The 12,975-nt window shown below is 41.0% G+C and overlaps 1 protein-coding gene across 1 annotated transcript; it reads right to left on the reverse strand.

The window, feature by feature from the left end:
• Positions 1 to 8,724: 8,724 nt before the first annotated feature.
• LOC111896647 (dehydration-responsive element-binding protein 1B) lies at positions 8,725 to 9,635 on the reverse strand. Its single transcript, XM_023892617.3, has one exon. The coding sequence runs from the start codon at positions 9,547 to 9,549 to the stop codon at positions 8,905 to 8,907; it is 645 nt and encodes a 214-aa protein (XP_023748385.1). The 5' UTR covers positions 9,550 to 9,635; the 3' UTR covers positions 8,725 to 8,904.
• Between the last annotated feature and the right edge of the window lie 3,340 nt (positions 9,636 to 12,975).

Here is a 12,975-nt window from a genome sequence, read left to right on the forward strand (position 1 = left end):
TTCAGTTGAGGATAGTGATAATCACACAAGGTTTGGGATCTGGATCAAGTTAGGTGCTGGTGCAAAGCACATTGATGAGAGGCTGGGCGATCTCATCGCGGCCGAGGTTACTCATGGAATCCTTGACGCTACCCCGGTGATATTTGGTACCGTTAAGGAAGGGATTATGCAGATCATGGAGGAGCGGCTCAGGTCTTTTCGAGCCGAGATTGTTGCGGGTCAGATTGGGACTCGAGCTCCCTCATTCAGGGAGTTCAAGGCATGCAGTACGCCTGAGTTCTTTGGGGTTAGGGACCCCATCACTAGTTGACGCTGGGTGGCAGGCATGGAGAATGTTCATTGCACGAGCTTTTGCCCCGAGAAGGAAAGGGTGGGGTTCGCGTCTTATATGCTGCGGGATCAAGCGCGAGATTGGTGGAGGGAGGTTATGCGTGAGGTGGGATTAGCGGGTGTGGCTGAGATGACTTGGGAGGAGTTTGTACGGAGCTTTGATCTGGAGTTTGCACAAGCCATTGAGGTGCAACGATTAGTGAGGGAGTTACAAGATCTTCAACAGACGACTGAGACTATGAAAGAGATCACCGCCAAGTTCAGAGAGAGAGAGAGAACTTTTGGTTCCGCAGTATGTTGCGGATAAGGAGATGAAGAAAACGAGGTATGATTCCATGCTGAGGGATGATATTCCTGAGTTTGTGAGCTTTTCGGGGTGCAAGACCCTGAATAACATGGTGGAGAAGGCCCGTGAATGGGAAATTGAGTTGGAGCTCCGGACGAAGTAGAAACCGGAGTAGGTTCAGGCAGCAGTAGGTCAGGCTAAGAAGCCTAAGATCTCTGATCCTCCTAGTAGGGGTCGGCAGGGTCGAGGCCAATGTGCCAAGTGTGGTAAGCCGCACAGTGGATCCTGTCGGGCGGCAGGCTTGACAAGTTATGCTTGTGGCCATCCAGACCACATGAGCAGGGATTGCCCCAAGAAGGGCTTGGTTTTTTTCCACTACAATCAGACCGGTCATAAAAAGGCCGATTGTCCGAGATTGACTGGAGGAGCAGTTGTGACACTTGCGCCCGCCACAATAAGGATTACTAATGGCCGCCTGGTCAAGGTGAAAGCTCCTACGATGAAGAGCCGTGCATTTTAGCTGACTATAGAATAGGCCCGATCAATGCTAGATGTCGTGACTGGTATGTGATCTATTTCTATATTATTTATTTTATTGTTTATGCTTATATTGTTATGATCTTGTATGGGGACCTTTTTGGTCAATGGATTGTCGGCTTATGTTCTTTTTAATTCGGAGGCTACCTGATCATTTGTATATTTTGCGATCAATAAGAAGTTTCGAGATGGTACGGGGACATTGGATTCCCAACTCGAGGTGGAGATTGTGGATGATTGTACCGTGAGCTCTACAATGGTATTTTAGAGGAAAGTTATGAATATGTTCAGCGAGAGGTTTCTTATTGATTTGGTTCCAACTCCTTTGAGAGGATTGAAAGTAATCATTAGGATGGACTAGTTGGGGCCCAATGGGGCCATGATAGATTGCGAGCGCCAGCTAGTTAGAGTTCGAACCTTAAGTGGGGGAGAACTTATTATCCATGGAGAGAGAGCCTCACATGGGCCGACCCTCTGTTTAGTTGTGAGGGCTAGGAGACTCCTTCAACAGGGTTGTCCTGGGTTTTTGGCTTATGTCTCGGATACGAGGGTGGAGGCCATGTTAGAGATGAGCATGGTACCTATTATGCGAGATTTTCCTGATGTATTTCCAGAGGTGTTACCTGGAGTGCCTCCTGAGAGGCAAGTGGAGTTTTGTATTGATTTGGTGCCTGGTACAGCTCCGATAGCCAAAGAACCGTATCGTCTAGCTCCGCCTAATATGTAGGAGTTGTTTACACGGCTTCAGGAGCTGCTAGACTGGGGATTTATTCGTACGAGTAGTTCCCCATGGGGAGCACCGATCTTGTTCGTGAAAAAGAAGGATGGGTCACACGGGATGTGCATTGATTATTGAGAGCTAACCAAGCTAACGGTGATGAACCGCTATCCGCTTCCGAGGATTGATGACTTATTTGATCAGCTTCTGGGTGCATCTTGGTTCTCCAAGATTGATCTTTGGTCAGGGTATCATCAGATGAGGATATACCGAAGACGACTTTCAGAACTCGTTATCGTCATTACGAGTTTATGGTGATTACATTTGGGCTCACCAATGCTCCAATGACACTCATGGATCTCATGAACCAGGTTTGCAGGCTGATGTTTGATCGGTCTGTGATCACATTCATTGATGATATCTTGGTCTATTCTAAGACCAAGGAGCAACACGAGCAACATTTGAGGGAGGCGTTGGAGACCCTAAGGAAGGAGACGGTATATGCCAAGTTCTCCAAATGCAAGTTTTGGTTGCATGAGGTGCAGTTTTTGGGGCACATTATCAACCAATATGGTATCTTGGTTGATCCGGCCAAGATTAAGGCGGTAATGCGTTGGGAGGTTCCGAAGAATGCATCCGAGATCTGGAGTTTATTGAGTTTAGCAGGGTACTATAAGATATTTATTCAGGATTTCTCCAAGATCGACGTGTCTTTGATCCGCTTGACCAAGAAGAGTATCACCTTTCGAGGGGTCCATATCAATAGTTGGCATTCGAGACTTTGAGACAGAAATTATCCGAGGCCCCGATTCTGGCACTACCTGAGGGATTGGATGGTTTTGTGGTGTATTGTAACACTTCTATTTTGGGTTTGGGAGCTGTTGTAATGCAGTGGGGGCATGTGATTGCTTACGCCTCGAGTCAGCTGAAGCCTCATGAGGCGAATTACCCCATCATGACTTGGAATTAGGGATGGTGGTGTTTGCCCTTAAGATTTGGAGACATTATTTATACGGGGTTCGATGCACCATTTACACCGATCATAAAAGTTTGAAATATTTCATGGATCAACAGAATCTGAATATGAGACAGAGGAGATAGTTTGATGTTATTAAAGATTATGACTGCGAGATTTTGTATCATCCTGGGAAGGCCAATGTGGTGGCCGATGCTTTGAGTCGCAAGGCGACAAGTGCTCCGATCCGAGATGTTTGTTTGAGGATGACAATCACCTCACCATTGATGGATATGATCAAAGGAGTAGAAGTGGAGGGTTTAAAAAAGGAGAATTGGTGTGAGAACAAAGATACGATGCGCAGGGACAAGGTTTGAAAGCTCAAGCCTTGAGTCAATGCTTAAGATCAATGTCTGCTTATAATTAAATGTTCTAGTCAAGTCTGGTTAGACCAGTCGAGACAGAATAGAGAAATCAACAAAGTACTTCAAGTATTAAATATGGAACTATAAGTATAATCAATGTAAAGACAATAAATGAACAAGTAGAATGTTTGAAAGAGTTTCATTTGAGAGAAAGGTGGCAGTAAAGTAAATTTGAATATAACTATCTTTGGAGCAACAATACGTCATTTATTCTTGTCATTAAACACTCCTTATATAGGAAAAGGAGGTACAACTTACAGACTGAAATGCATACAAAGGACCGGATAAACAAGTTACTTCTGACACTCTGATTATGCCATTTGACAAAAAGACTAAGTCCTTTGTAAGGTTACATCAAACAAAAGACAAGAATAATTAATGCACAAACAGATATACTATCTCGGAACATCCCTTCACTTCGAACCATAAACTCCACTCCGGACTCCAATCACCATCTCGTACCATAACCATCTCGGACATAAGCCTAACTTTTAAAATACAAAGGTTAGGGATTGCTAGAGGTTCACTTTCAGGTTCCAACAATCTCCCCTAAGTGAACTTAGCAATCCTATCACCTTAGTTTGATTCTTCATTGATGAACACATACGCTCAGTACAACCAATCTCTAAATTTAATGTACCACTACAACTAACTTATAAACTTGGCCTTCACATGTTCTGGTTCCTCGGACTTGGATGCACGATTGATGAACTTCCGAAGCGCCTTAGTGGGAACTAGATGTTTATCAAGGACTCGGAAGAAGTCCTTCTTGTTGGTTTTCTGTTGAACAGATGAGCCAGTTCAAAGTCGTACCGGCAGAATTTAGCAACATAGTCTTTGAGAAAACTCAAAGTAGCATGGTAAGATCCAATGCTAAGATCATCAACTTGGTGGCTTCAGAAATGTGCAACAATAGTCAAGATTTCATTTGGTTTGAATGCAGGGAAGTCGGCGTCAGAGATAGTGCATTGAGTTGGTTTGTTCCGGAAGATGTGGTATCGGAACAGCACACAGTTCAGTTCGAACTTGGTCAGAATTTTCCTTCCAAACCCAGAGATCTTGGTGATCCTTTTCTGAGACCACACTTCTTTTTGGGGAAGTGAATTCTTGGATAAAAGGTCTTCAATATTTCACGTTCAGTCCGGATGATTAATTATGAATCAACTTCTGGGTGGAGAGGAGCGAACTTTATGTAGAACTTGCTGTAAGGAGAGAGAGGCAGATCAATTTGGTCTGAATCATGGTTGGGAAGATCATAGTACATCAATGGTACTATATCTAGATCGTGTATGACCCCGTCTCGGCAAAGAGGAGAAATCCCTAGCATCGGATAAGGATTGTCTTTAAGGGCTTGGATCCTGATGCTTTCCTCTAGAGCTTGATTAATCTCTTCTTGTGACTAGCCACTTCTTTTTTTCATGGGATTATTTGAGTGGTGAGGTTCCGAGATGGGCTTCTTTCCCTTATCTTGCTTTTTATTAAGGATGGAGAGGATGTGTTGCATTTTTTCGTCAACGACGAATTTTGGAGGAGAGGTAGATGGAGGATCTTCCGAAATATCATCTCGCTTCCGAAGTGAAGAACCTTCATTGATAGGAACAATCCTTGGAGAGGGAATCAGAGGGAGCATTGATTGAGTGGCTCAGAAGGCATCAATTGTAAACTTTGTTTTTGCCTTAGCCATTTCCTTGCTTCTTTTAAGAACATCGTCCATAGTTGATGGCCATGAAACTTCAGATCATATACATTGTTCTTCTTTAGAAAGCACCTTGGCTGGGAGCTTTCTCTGAGCTGGGATGCATATGACGGCATTAGAGATGTACTTTTCTTCCTCCTCCTCCTCCTCCTCCTCATCATCATCATCATCTGGAGAACATGAAAGAACTTGCAAGGAATCATCAGAGTTTTCATCGCGGAGTCGGAACTCTGAGACATGTTTCCAGGGTTGAGTTCGCCAGCTAGGTCCTTCCCCTCCTCTTGCAACGGAAGACCCGACAACCGGTTCAAGAAATAAAGACTCCTTGAGCTCCGAGAATTTGTCAAATACCTTCTGAAAGCTGGTATTGAGTTGGAGAGTCAATGCATCATAGGCGTCAGTAATGGGGGTCTGAGCCTTAAGGTGATCAAACAGTTGGCCAAGAATTAAGAGCATCTCATCAAATTTGTGGTTCAGAACATCCACAATGTTTCAACACGCCCTAAGAAGCTTGATAAGAACCTGTTGCATGATCAGGTTCATTTCATCTTTCTTTCGTATCTTCTTCTCTAGCCTTTGAAAATGTTTCTCGTGGCGGACATGCGTTTGTTTGATGAGTTCATTTATGGCACCGACTATGTCATCATGTACATTCATTATTTTGGTGATGGTATCGAGGTAGTGATCGAGTGAGGCATCATACTTTTGTTCAACCTCCTCAATGGTGTGCTTGAGTCAGAGAGAGATAAGTTCATCAAGCTAGGCTTCCCTTTCTACATTGGTGGGTTCAGACTTGTTGGTTTCAGACAAGTTGTTGAGGATTGCATCGAGCTTAGAATCCAGGCCAGACACCTTTTCATCAATCTTGGCATTGAGCCCGACCACAGAGGTGTCAAGTGACTCGACCTTCTTCACAACATCAGAGACATTGTCTCGGAGTTCCAATAGGGCAAAAGGATCGACATAATTTCCAGCGGATGATCCTGTGTACGAGGTGGAAGTTCGAGACTTGTTTTTGTCATCATCTTGATTTACTGGTGGATCGAAAGGGCCAGACTGAGTTGTATCCGCGTCAAATTGTTTGGGAGTAGATTCTGTTTCAGCTCCAAGATGCGTTGGGACTTGATCATCAATTTTCATTTCTTCATCAAATAGCTCAGAGGAGGAGGATGAAAGTCCGAAGTCAAAAACCAGCCTTGATGAGGATGGCTTTGACGGAAAGAGAAATGAGGAGAACAACAGAGGAGCAGCAACAGAAGCACCTTTATCATCGAACATAACTTCATCTAATCGTTCTTCATCAGGATTAGGGTGCAGAGAATCACGATGGTGAGTCTTAGGAGAATTTTCCGAGACGATGTTTTGGGGCATTTCTCCGAAGGTGAACTCTAAATCTATGATGTCATCAGTTGGAGAAACAAAGGGCAAGTTGCTTTGTATGGCTCATTTCCTCATCGAGATGAGAGTTGCTTCGACTTGAGGCCTGGTGAGTTCAGGATGCCTTGAATTTTCCCTGTCAACAAAATCTTCCCACAAAGGATCATTAGCACCTGGTCCCCCTGTACCCTTACCGGGTATCAGACCAGTTGTAGCTTCCGAGGTAGGAGGGACTACTCCTGCTTCAGAAAGCTTAGGGTTTGAGACAGGAGTCTCAAAGCATGCTTGTGAAGTAATAAGAGGGATTTCCAAGTTGAGACGTGGGTTTGTTCCATGGTCCAAGGAACTTTGTTCAACACCAGCAACACCTTGTTGGGAAGGTGAGTGTGGATTATGTGCAGACTCCATGTGAGTGTGTGATTGTGTTTTTGAAACTCCGAAGGGTACTTCGGAAGAGTGGGTAGGAGGGGTGAGCGGATGGTCAGAGTCATCCGGAATGTCTTTGATTCCTTCCTGTTGAGAGGAGGAACCGACTTTGGTTCTCTTTTTGGATTTGGGCTTAGAGGGAGAAGATTTCCTTTTGGTAGCTTTCTTCTTCTTTCCTTCATTTGGAACACGCTTAGCCACCTCCGAAGTAGGCTCAACAGAGACCGGGGTAGACTGTGTAGGGTTGTACACAATTGAGGACTCTAAATGTTGTTTCAAGTGAATGGAATCAGATGGTATTTTGGCAAGCATATGTTCAGGAAGACGTCTAGTAGGTCCAAATGAAGTTTGGTCCGGAAAACGATAAGATTTAATAGCTTTGAAGGATAGAAATACCTCTTTTGAAATCGTGGCAATGGGGATTGGTTCTTTCATGTCTTGACACAGCTGTTGGATGGTCAGAGCCCAAAATCTCGGACTCGGTATCTCCAGTGATTTGCGATTGATGGAGAACTTCCAAAACTCTTTCCATAAGACTTTTGTGAGATCCACATCGTTGTTCTTCCCCGAGAAGATATTGTAAACAACATACAACCAATCCTTGCTAAGCATGTATGTTCCTCCATGTTTTCCAAACAATCCTCTGAGAACGAAATGCATGAGAACTGTCCAAAGGCCTGATACAGAAGACTTCTTGAACTTCTTTGCCTTAAACTCTTTAGCATACCCAATGTGATTCAGAAATGACTGAAATTCTTCAACCATTGGTTCTTGAACTTTGAAGTTTTCTGGGTTTTCAGGAATACCAATCGCCTTCAAGAAGGTTGATTTGTGAACCGGAACAATACGTTCGCTGTTGATTTTTGTTTCCAGAACATCATTCTCAATCTTGATTTGCTCAAAGGCAGTGTGGAGAAGATGAAAGGGAATCGGCGGGTCAAGAATCTTGGTAAGGGGAACAGGTATGGGATGATTGACGATGAACTCGATCATGAGCCTAATGGACTCGTCGTAGTCCATGGGGTCCAAGGAAAAGAGTTGAGTTGTGTCACTGAGAAATGGTTCAGTTGACATTGATGATGATGACCCTTTGAAGGAATTCTTTTTAGCAACCGATTTGGTAACTTTGGGAGCAGGTTGAGAAACTTTGGGAGGAGATTGAGAGGAAGCCATTGTTGTAGGTTTCAAAACGCACCAAAATTTTTATTTTAAGGAATGTTTGGCTAGGCTACAACATGCTCTACCAGATGATTGTTGTACACAGATATACAAAACGTGTGACCATAAATAGGCAAGGGTGTGTTTTCTTGTTGTTCGTTATAATATAATGACATCAAAAAGCGTTGGGTTCATGAATGCATTATCAAGGGATGCACGGAAACTAACAATAACAATACTGATTGATTTTTGTTTCTAGCAACAATGTAGCAATGACGATGTTAACAACGTATTTATAAAAAATAGTAAATTCAATTTCTTTTACCTTCAATAAAGGCATGACAGTATGTTCTGATTCTTATGTTGGACAAGTGAAAAACAATGAAAAAATGCATGGTCTCAAGTCAAGGATGTAAGTTTATCCGAGTAAAATTTTAGAAACCACTATTTTCATTCGATATGATTCATCATTAATTTCACAAAAGAGTAAGTGTTGGTTTTACTTGAAACCGTTCTCATGTGCAAGAATTTCAACTTTCAAGAAACTACAGGCATCGGATGAAAATCCTCCATGAGATATTATATGTGTGTATCATTTCTTCAAAGTAGTGATGTCAAAACAACATATGTGAGTTAAACACATATACTCAAATATTATTTACGTATTTGAGTTAAACACATATACTTAAATATTATTTCAATCATCGGATCATACGTGTATCGATTAATGATTGTTCTAACTTGCATGGGAACAGTGAGAATAAAACCAACTACATGTATACGCGCACATATTTGTATAACATCAAAAAATTTATACGAAATCTTAAATCAAGATTTTTTGCTTATACACAAATCTTAATCTTTTTACAGAATTAAATTCTATCAAAAAATTTCAAAGATCTGTATATGAATATGAACAAACATCGATCAATAACTGAAAACAAGAACCGACTATATCTAACCGTGTCTCTTCGTTTAAGTTTGTATCAGTTCGACTTAATACCTCCAGAGAGTCAAGTCCATATCCGAATCAAAATCACAAGGCCAATCAAAGTCACCACCCCAATTAAACCCGCGTTTCATTGCTGGTGGTGTAATAACCAATCCCTCTGCAAGGTTATTGTAATAACTTGGCATATTAAACAAAAGCTCTTCATCGACGAAAGCCATCTCTGGCACCTCCACCGCCACCTTTTCGATCTGAAAAGACACAGGCGACCTAGATGACCTATGTTCATAACCTTCCGGCCTAAAGGCAAGAGCTGCTTCAAGAGCAGCCTCTCGAATATCATGGGCAGAAGATGATTTGGCTCGTTTAATCAGATGGGCGGAGTCAGGAAAGTTGAGTGGTGAGGCATCACCACGTAAGGCTAGGGTTGCAGAATCGTAAGCTCTAGCAGCCATTTCAGCGGTTGGAAATGTACCCAACCATATTCTTGATTTCTTGTTGGGTTCACGAACTTCGCACACCCATTTGGACCCGTTTCTTACCCGGACACCTCTATAGATCGGGTGTCTTGTCTCTTTGAACTTCTTTCTCCCGGCTTTCCGTTTCTTGATCGATGGAGGTGAGATTGTTTCGCCAATCTCAGTTTGAGATGAAGATGAGGAAGAAGAAGCGTCGTCTTCGACCATTTCCATTTGGCAATTAGCTGGAACAACACAGATGGGAGAATTTGTTCTGAATTTATAGTATGTTTTGTTATGGAAAGTAATACAGACGTGGGTGCTCCCGAAAATTGAACAAGAAAAAGCGTCTCTGTATACACACCTGATATGCTATGGAAGGTGAGGCTATTTTTGTCATTAAAAACACGTGACATATTGACGTCAACTAGATATATATATAAACTAAAATAAACCTTTTACAAGGATGGTTTTGGTCCACAACAGTCCCTTTATTATTGTATGACTTGGAGAATGGAGAGGTCGAATTTGTTCGTTTTTAATATGTCACGCCTCACATGCGGGTTCCATATGCTGAGTTATATTTTATTTGCATTTTAATATAGAACTTAGTATAATATAAAAATAAAAATATCAATAAATCGGTCCGATTGATTTTAAAAGCTTTGTGTGAAAACTGAAAAGTTAAAAATAGACCCTTAGATAGTACTTTATTTGTGACAGTAAAAAATCATCTATAAGTCTGATGTTATAAAATTAATCAATTCAAAAATTATTGCTCATCGTTTATTAATTTGTCAGTAATCTATCGGTAATATTTATGTACATAGAAAAATTAAGCCTTAAATAACACAGGACTTATACGGTTACACATCCAACACATGTCTAAAACCAGCTTTGTTTATAAGTATAATGATTTGAGAAAATATTTTGTAGTTCCATAAAAAAGTAAACTATGGATGGTGTGATAACTTATGGTCAATGTTTGGTTTATGAGTTAATGATTATCATAGTAACTATTAGACAAAACTACATAAATGGTCCATGTGATTAACTGAAAATTGTTAATTTGTTCAAAAATGTTTGAATTAACAGCAGAGGTATAAATTTTTCATTTTGTTGCAAGTTTGATCCAATTTGTTTTAAACTTTTTTATAATGACGATTTTACCCTTATTTTTTCATTTTTCAATTTTATTTATTTATAAATATTTTACTGATTAAAAAAATATAAAAAATTAAAAGAAAAGACAAAACACACAAACACACACACACACACACTCTCTCTCTCTCTCTCACTCATAAACGACCACTTTTTTTGTGAAACCCAAAAGGAGGAAGCAGCCTCCATCACCCACTCATCGGAGAAACACTATCCAAACACCCCTCGTTGCTGCTTCGATGACACCAAGAAACACCCCAACACCACCGAGGACCACCTTGCTCCACCACGTCACCACCGCAGCTGCCCACCACCCTCTACTCTCCTACTGCCTTTACCGATGAAACCCAACCCAACTCCCTTCCCTTCACCTCGTTCTCGCCGGAAGGAAAGCAAAACAGGAGGCAGCAAGGGAAGCAACGAGGACGAATCGAGAATGGGGTGGCGCTGAATAGATCTGAAAAATCGATAGCGGGTTCGACTATGCGTAATTTTACCAAACGAGAACGAGGACGAGGATGAACAGATCTGAACTGATCGAGACGACGAATCGAGAATGGGGATGGCGCTGTAAACCGATCTTGACTGTACGCAATTTTCCCAAACCTTTGTTTCTCTTTCTTCATCGATCCTGCTAGGGTTTGCACTTCTTCTCCGCCATCGCTACTATGATAGCGGGTTCGACTTGTTGAAGTTGTCACTCGAAGATTTAGGGTTTGCCCACCACCCTCTACTCCCCTGTTTCCTTTCTCCTGACAAGGTAGTGCTTTCAGGTGGTGGTTTCTTGTCGCTAGTATCGTGATGAATGTGAGTGAGTTTGGTCTCCTGAATAGTGGTTAAGAAGGATGTGAGACACACTCATCTCCTCAGATGTAATATGACTAGAGAAGATGAAGTTGTGGGTTGTGCCTGATGATACTGAAATTGGTGAGGATGGCCTGCTAGAGGCGGCAGTCGGTGGTTTATGGTGGATGGTGGAGGTTTCTTTGGTGGGGAAAAAGAAATAAGGTACAAAGTAGAGGGGGATTGATTTCAAAGAGAGAGAGAGAGAGAGAGAGAGAGAGAGATAGATTTATTTTTATTTTCTTGTATTAAAGAGAGTGAGAGAGAGATTTATTTTTATTTTTTTCTGGTTTTTTTTAAATCAGAAAATCAGAAAAACAAATAAGAAAAAAATATAAAATCATATTAACAAGGGCAGATCCGTCATTTTGAAAATAATCAGAACAGATTAGACCAAAGACGCAACAAAATGAAAGTTTTGGACCATTGATGCTAGCCAAACCTTTTTGGAGGAAAATGACAATTTTCCACATACCACAGGGACCATTTGTGCAGTTTAGTCTAACTATTAATATTTAGTTTATTATTATGTAGAAATTACAACGTAACAAAAAATTTATTTTAATTATATATATTTATTATCGGCAGTAAGTGAAAAACCAACCCACAAGCCTCAACGACTAGATCGTTCTCCGGATTAACTCACGACCCCTTAAACTATATATCTATGATTTCTTGATGATTTAATTAAGAACAAATTGTTGGATTAGGTGTCTATGCTCATAACTATAATTGGTATGTGCTTGACCCGAGAGTAGCATGGTCCATTTAGGTTGCATATCACTAGGACAATTTGATAGGATGGACTTTTGGGAAGAGGTTATTTATGATTTGTTAATATTTTATAAGTTCTAATATATTAATATGAAATCATATTATTTAATTAGTACCGATAAATAATTAATTTGGAATTAATTTTGTGATCAAAAGAAACTAATTAAATATATGGGCATTGATTTGGTAAATCATTCATTCTTATGGTGTGGGCCAATGATCCATGATTCTTTAGGTTGGGCTAAACCAATGTTACAACCCATGGATGATCAATGGGGGTTTACACCCATGGAGCCTAAGGAATATGGAAGGTCATGCACATTAGGGTTTGCATGGTGTAACCCTAATTAAGCCACACTATATAAGAAGCCCTTTAGCCTCCAAAATGGTACACTAGTTCTTGAAAGATCATTAAGCCGATTTTGGTGTGAGGATATTCTCTCAAAAGTCATCCTTTGTCCAAAGGTGTATTTTGATTCCATTTGAGGCATTCATACTATTGGTGCTAAGTTCTTAAAGGCCAAAACTACAAGCTACAACAAAAAGGTAATTCTATAACTCATTAATATGATGTTTATGTCATTTGTATGCTAGTTGTAGGCTTAATGCCTTGCTAACAATATTGTGTGCATAATTAGAGAAAACATAGATCCAAAGCATCTAGGGTTTCATGTACACCATAGGAGTGTTAGAATGCTCAAAACCCTTCATATATGGTCCCTATGGTTTGATTTTTTTTGCGTTTAGTCCCTATGTTATATTTTGCACGTTGGACATCCCTAACATTTGCTTTTAATACACGTTTGGTCCTTACGCAGTTAGCCCTTTCTTTTAATACGCACCATGTGCCTGGCACGCCAGGGGTATTATTGTGCTTTTAAA

Source organism: Lactuca sativa, chromosome 6 (genome assembly GCF_002870075.4).
Source record: "Lactuca sativa cultivar Salinas chromosome 6, Lsat_Salinas_v11, whole genome shotgun sequence".
NCBI lineage: Eukaryota > Viridiplantae > Streptophyta > Magnoliopsida > Asterales > Asteraceae > Lactuca > Lactuca sativa.

What these genes read in the sequence shown, in the direction of transcription:
- LOC111896647 (XM_023892617.3), bottom strand. Translation starts at nt 9,549, where the DNA reads ATGGAAATGGTCGAAGACGACGCTTCTTCTTCCTCATCTTCATCTCAA.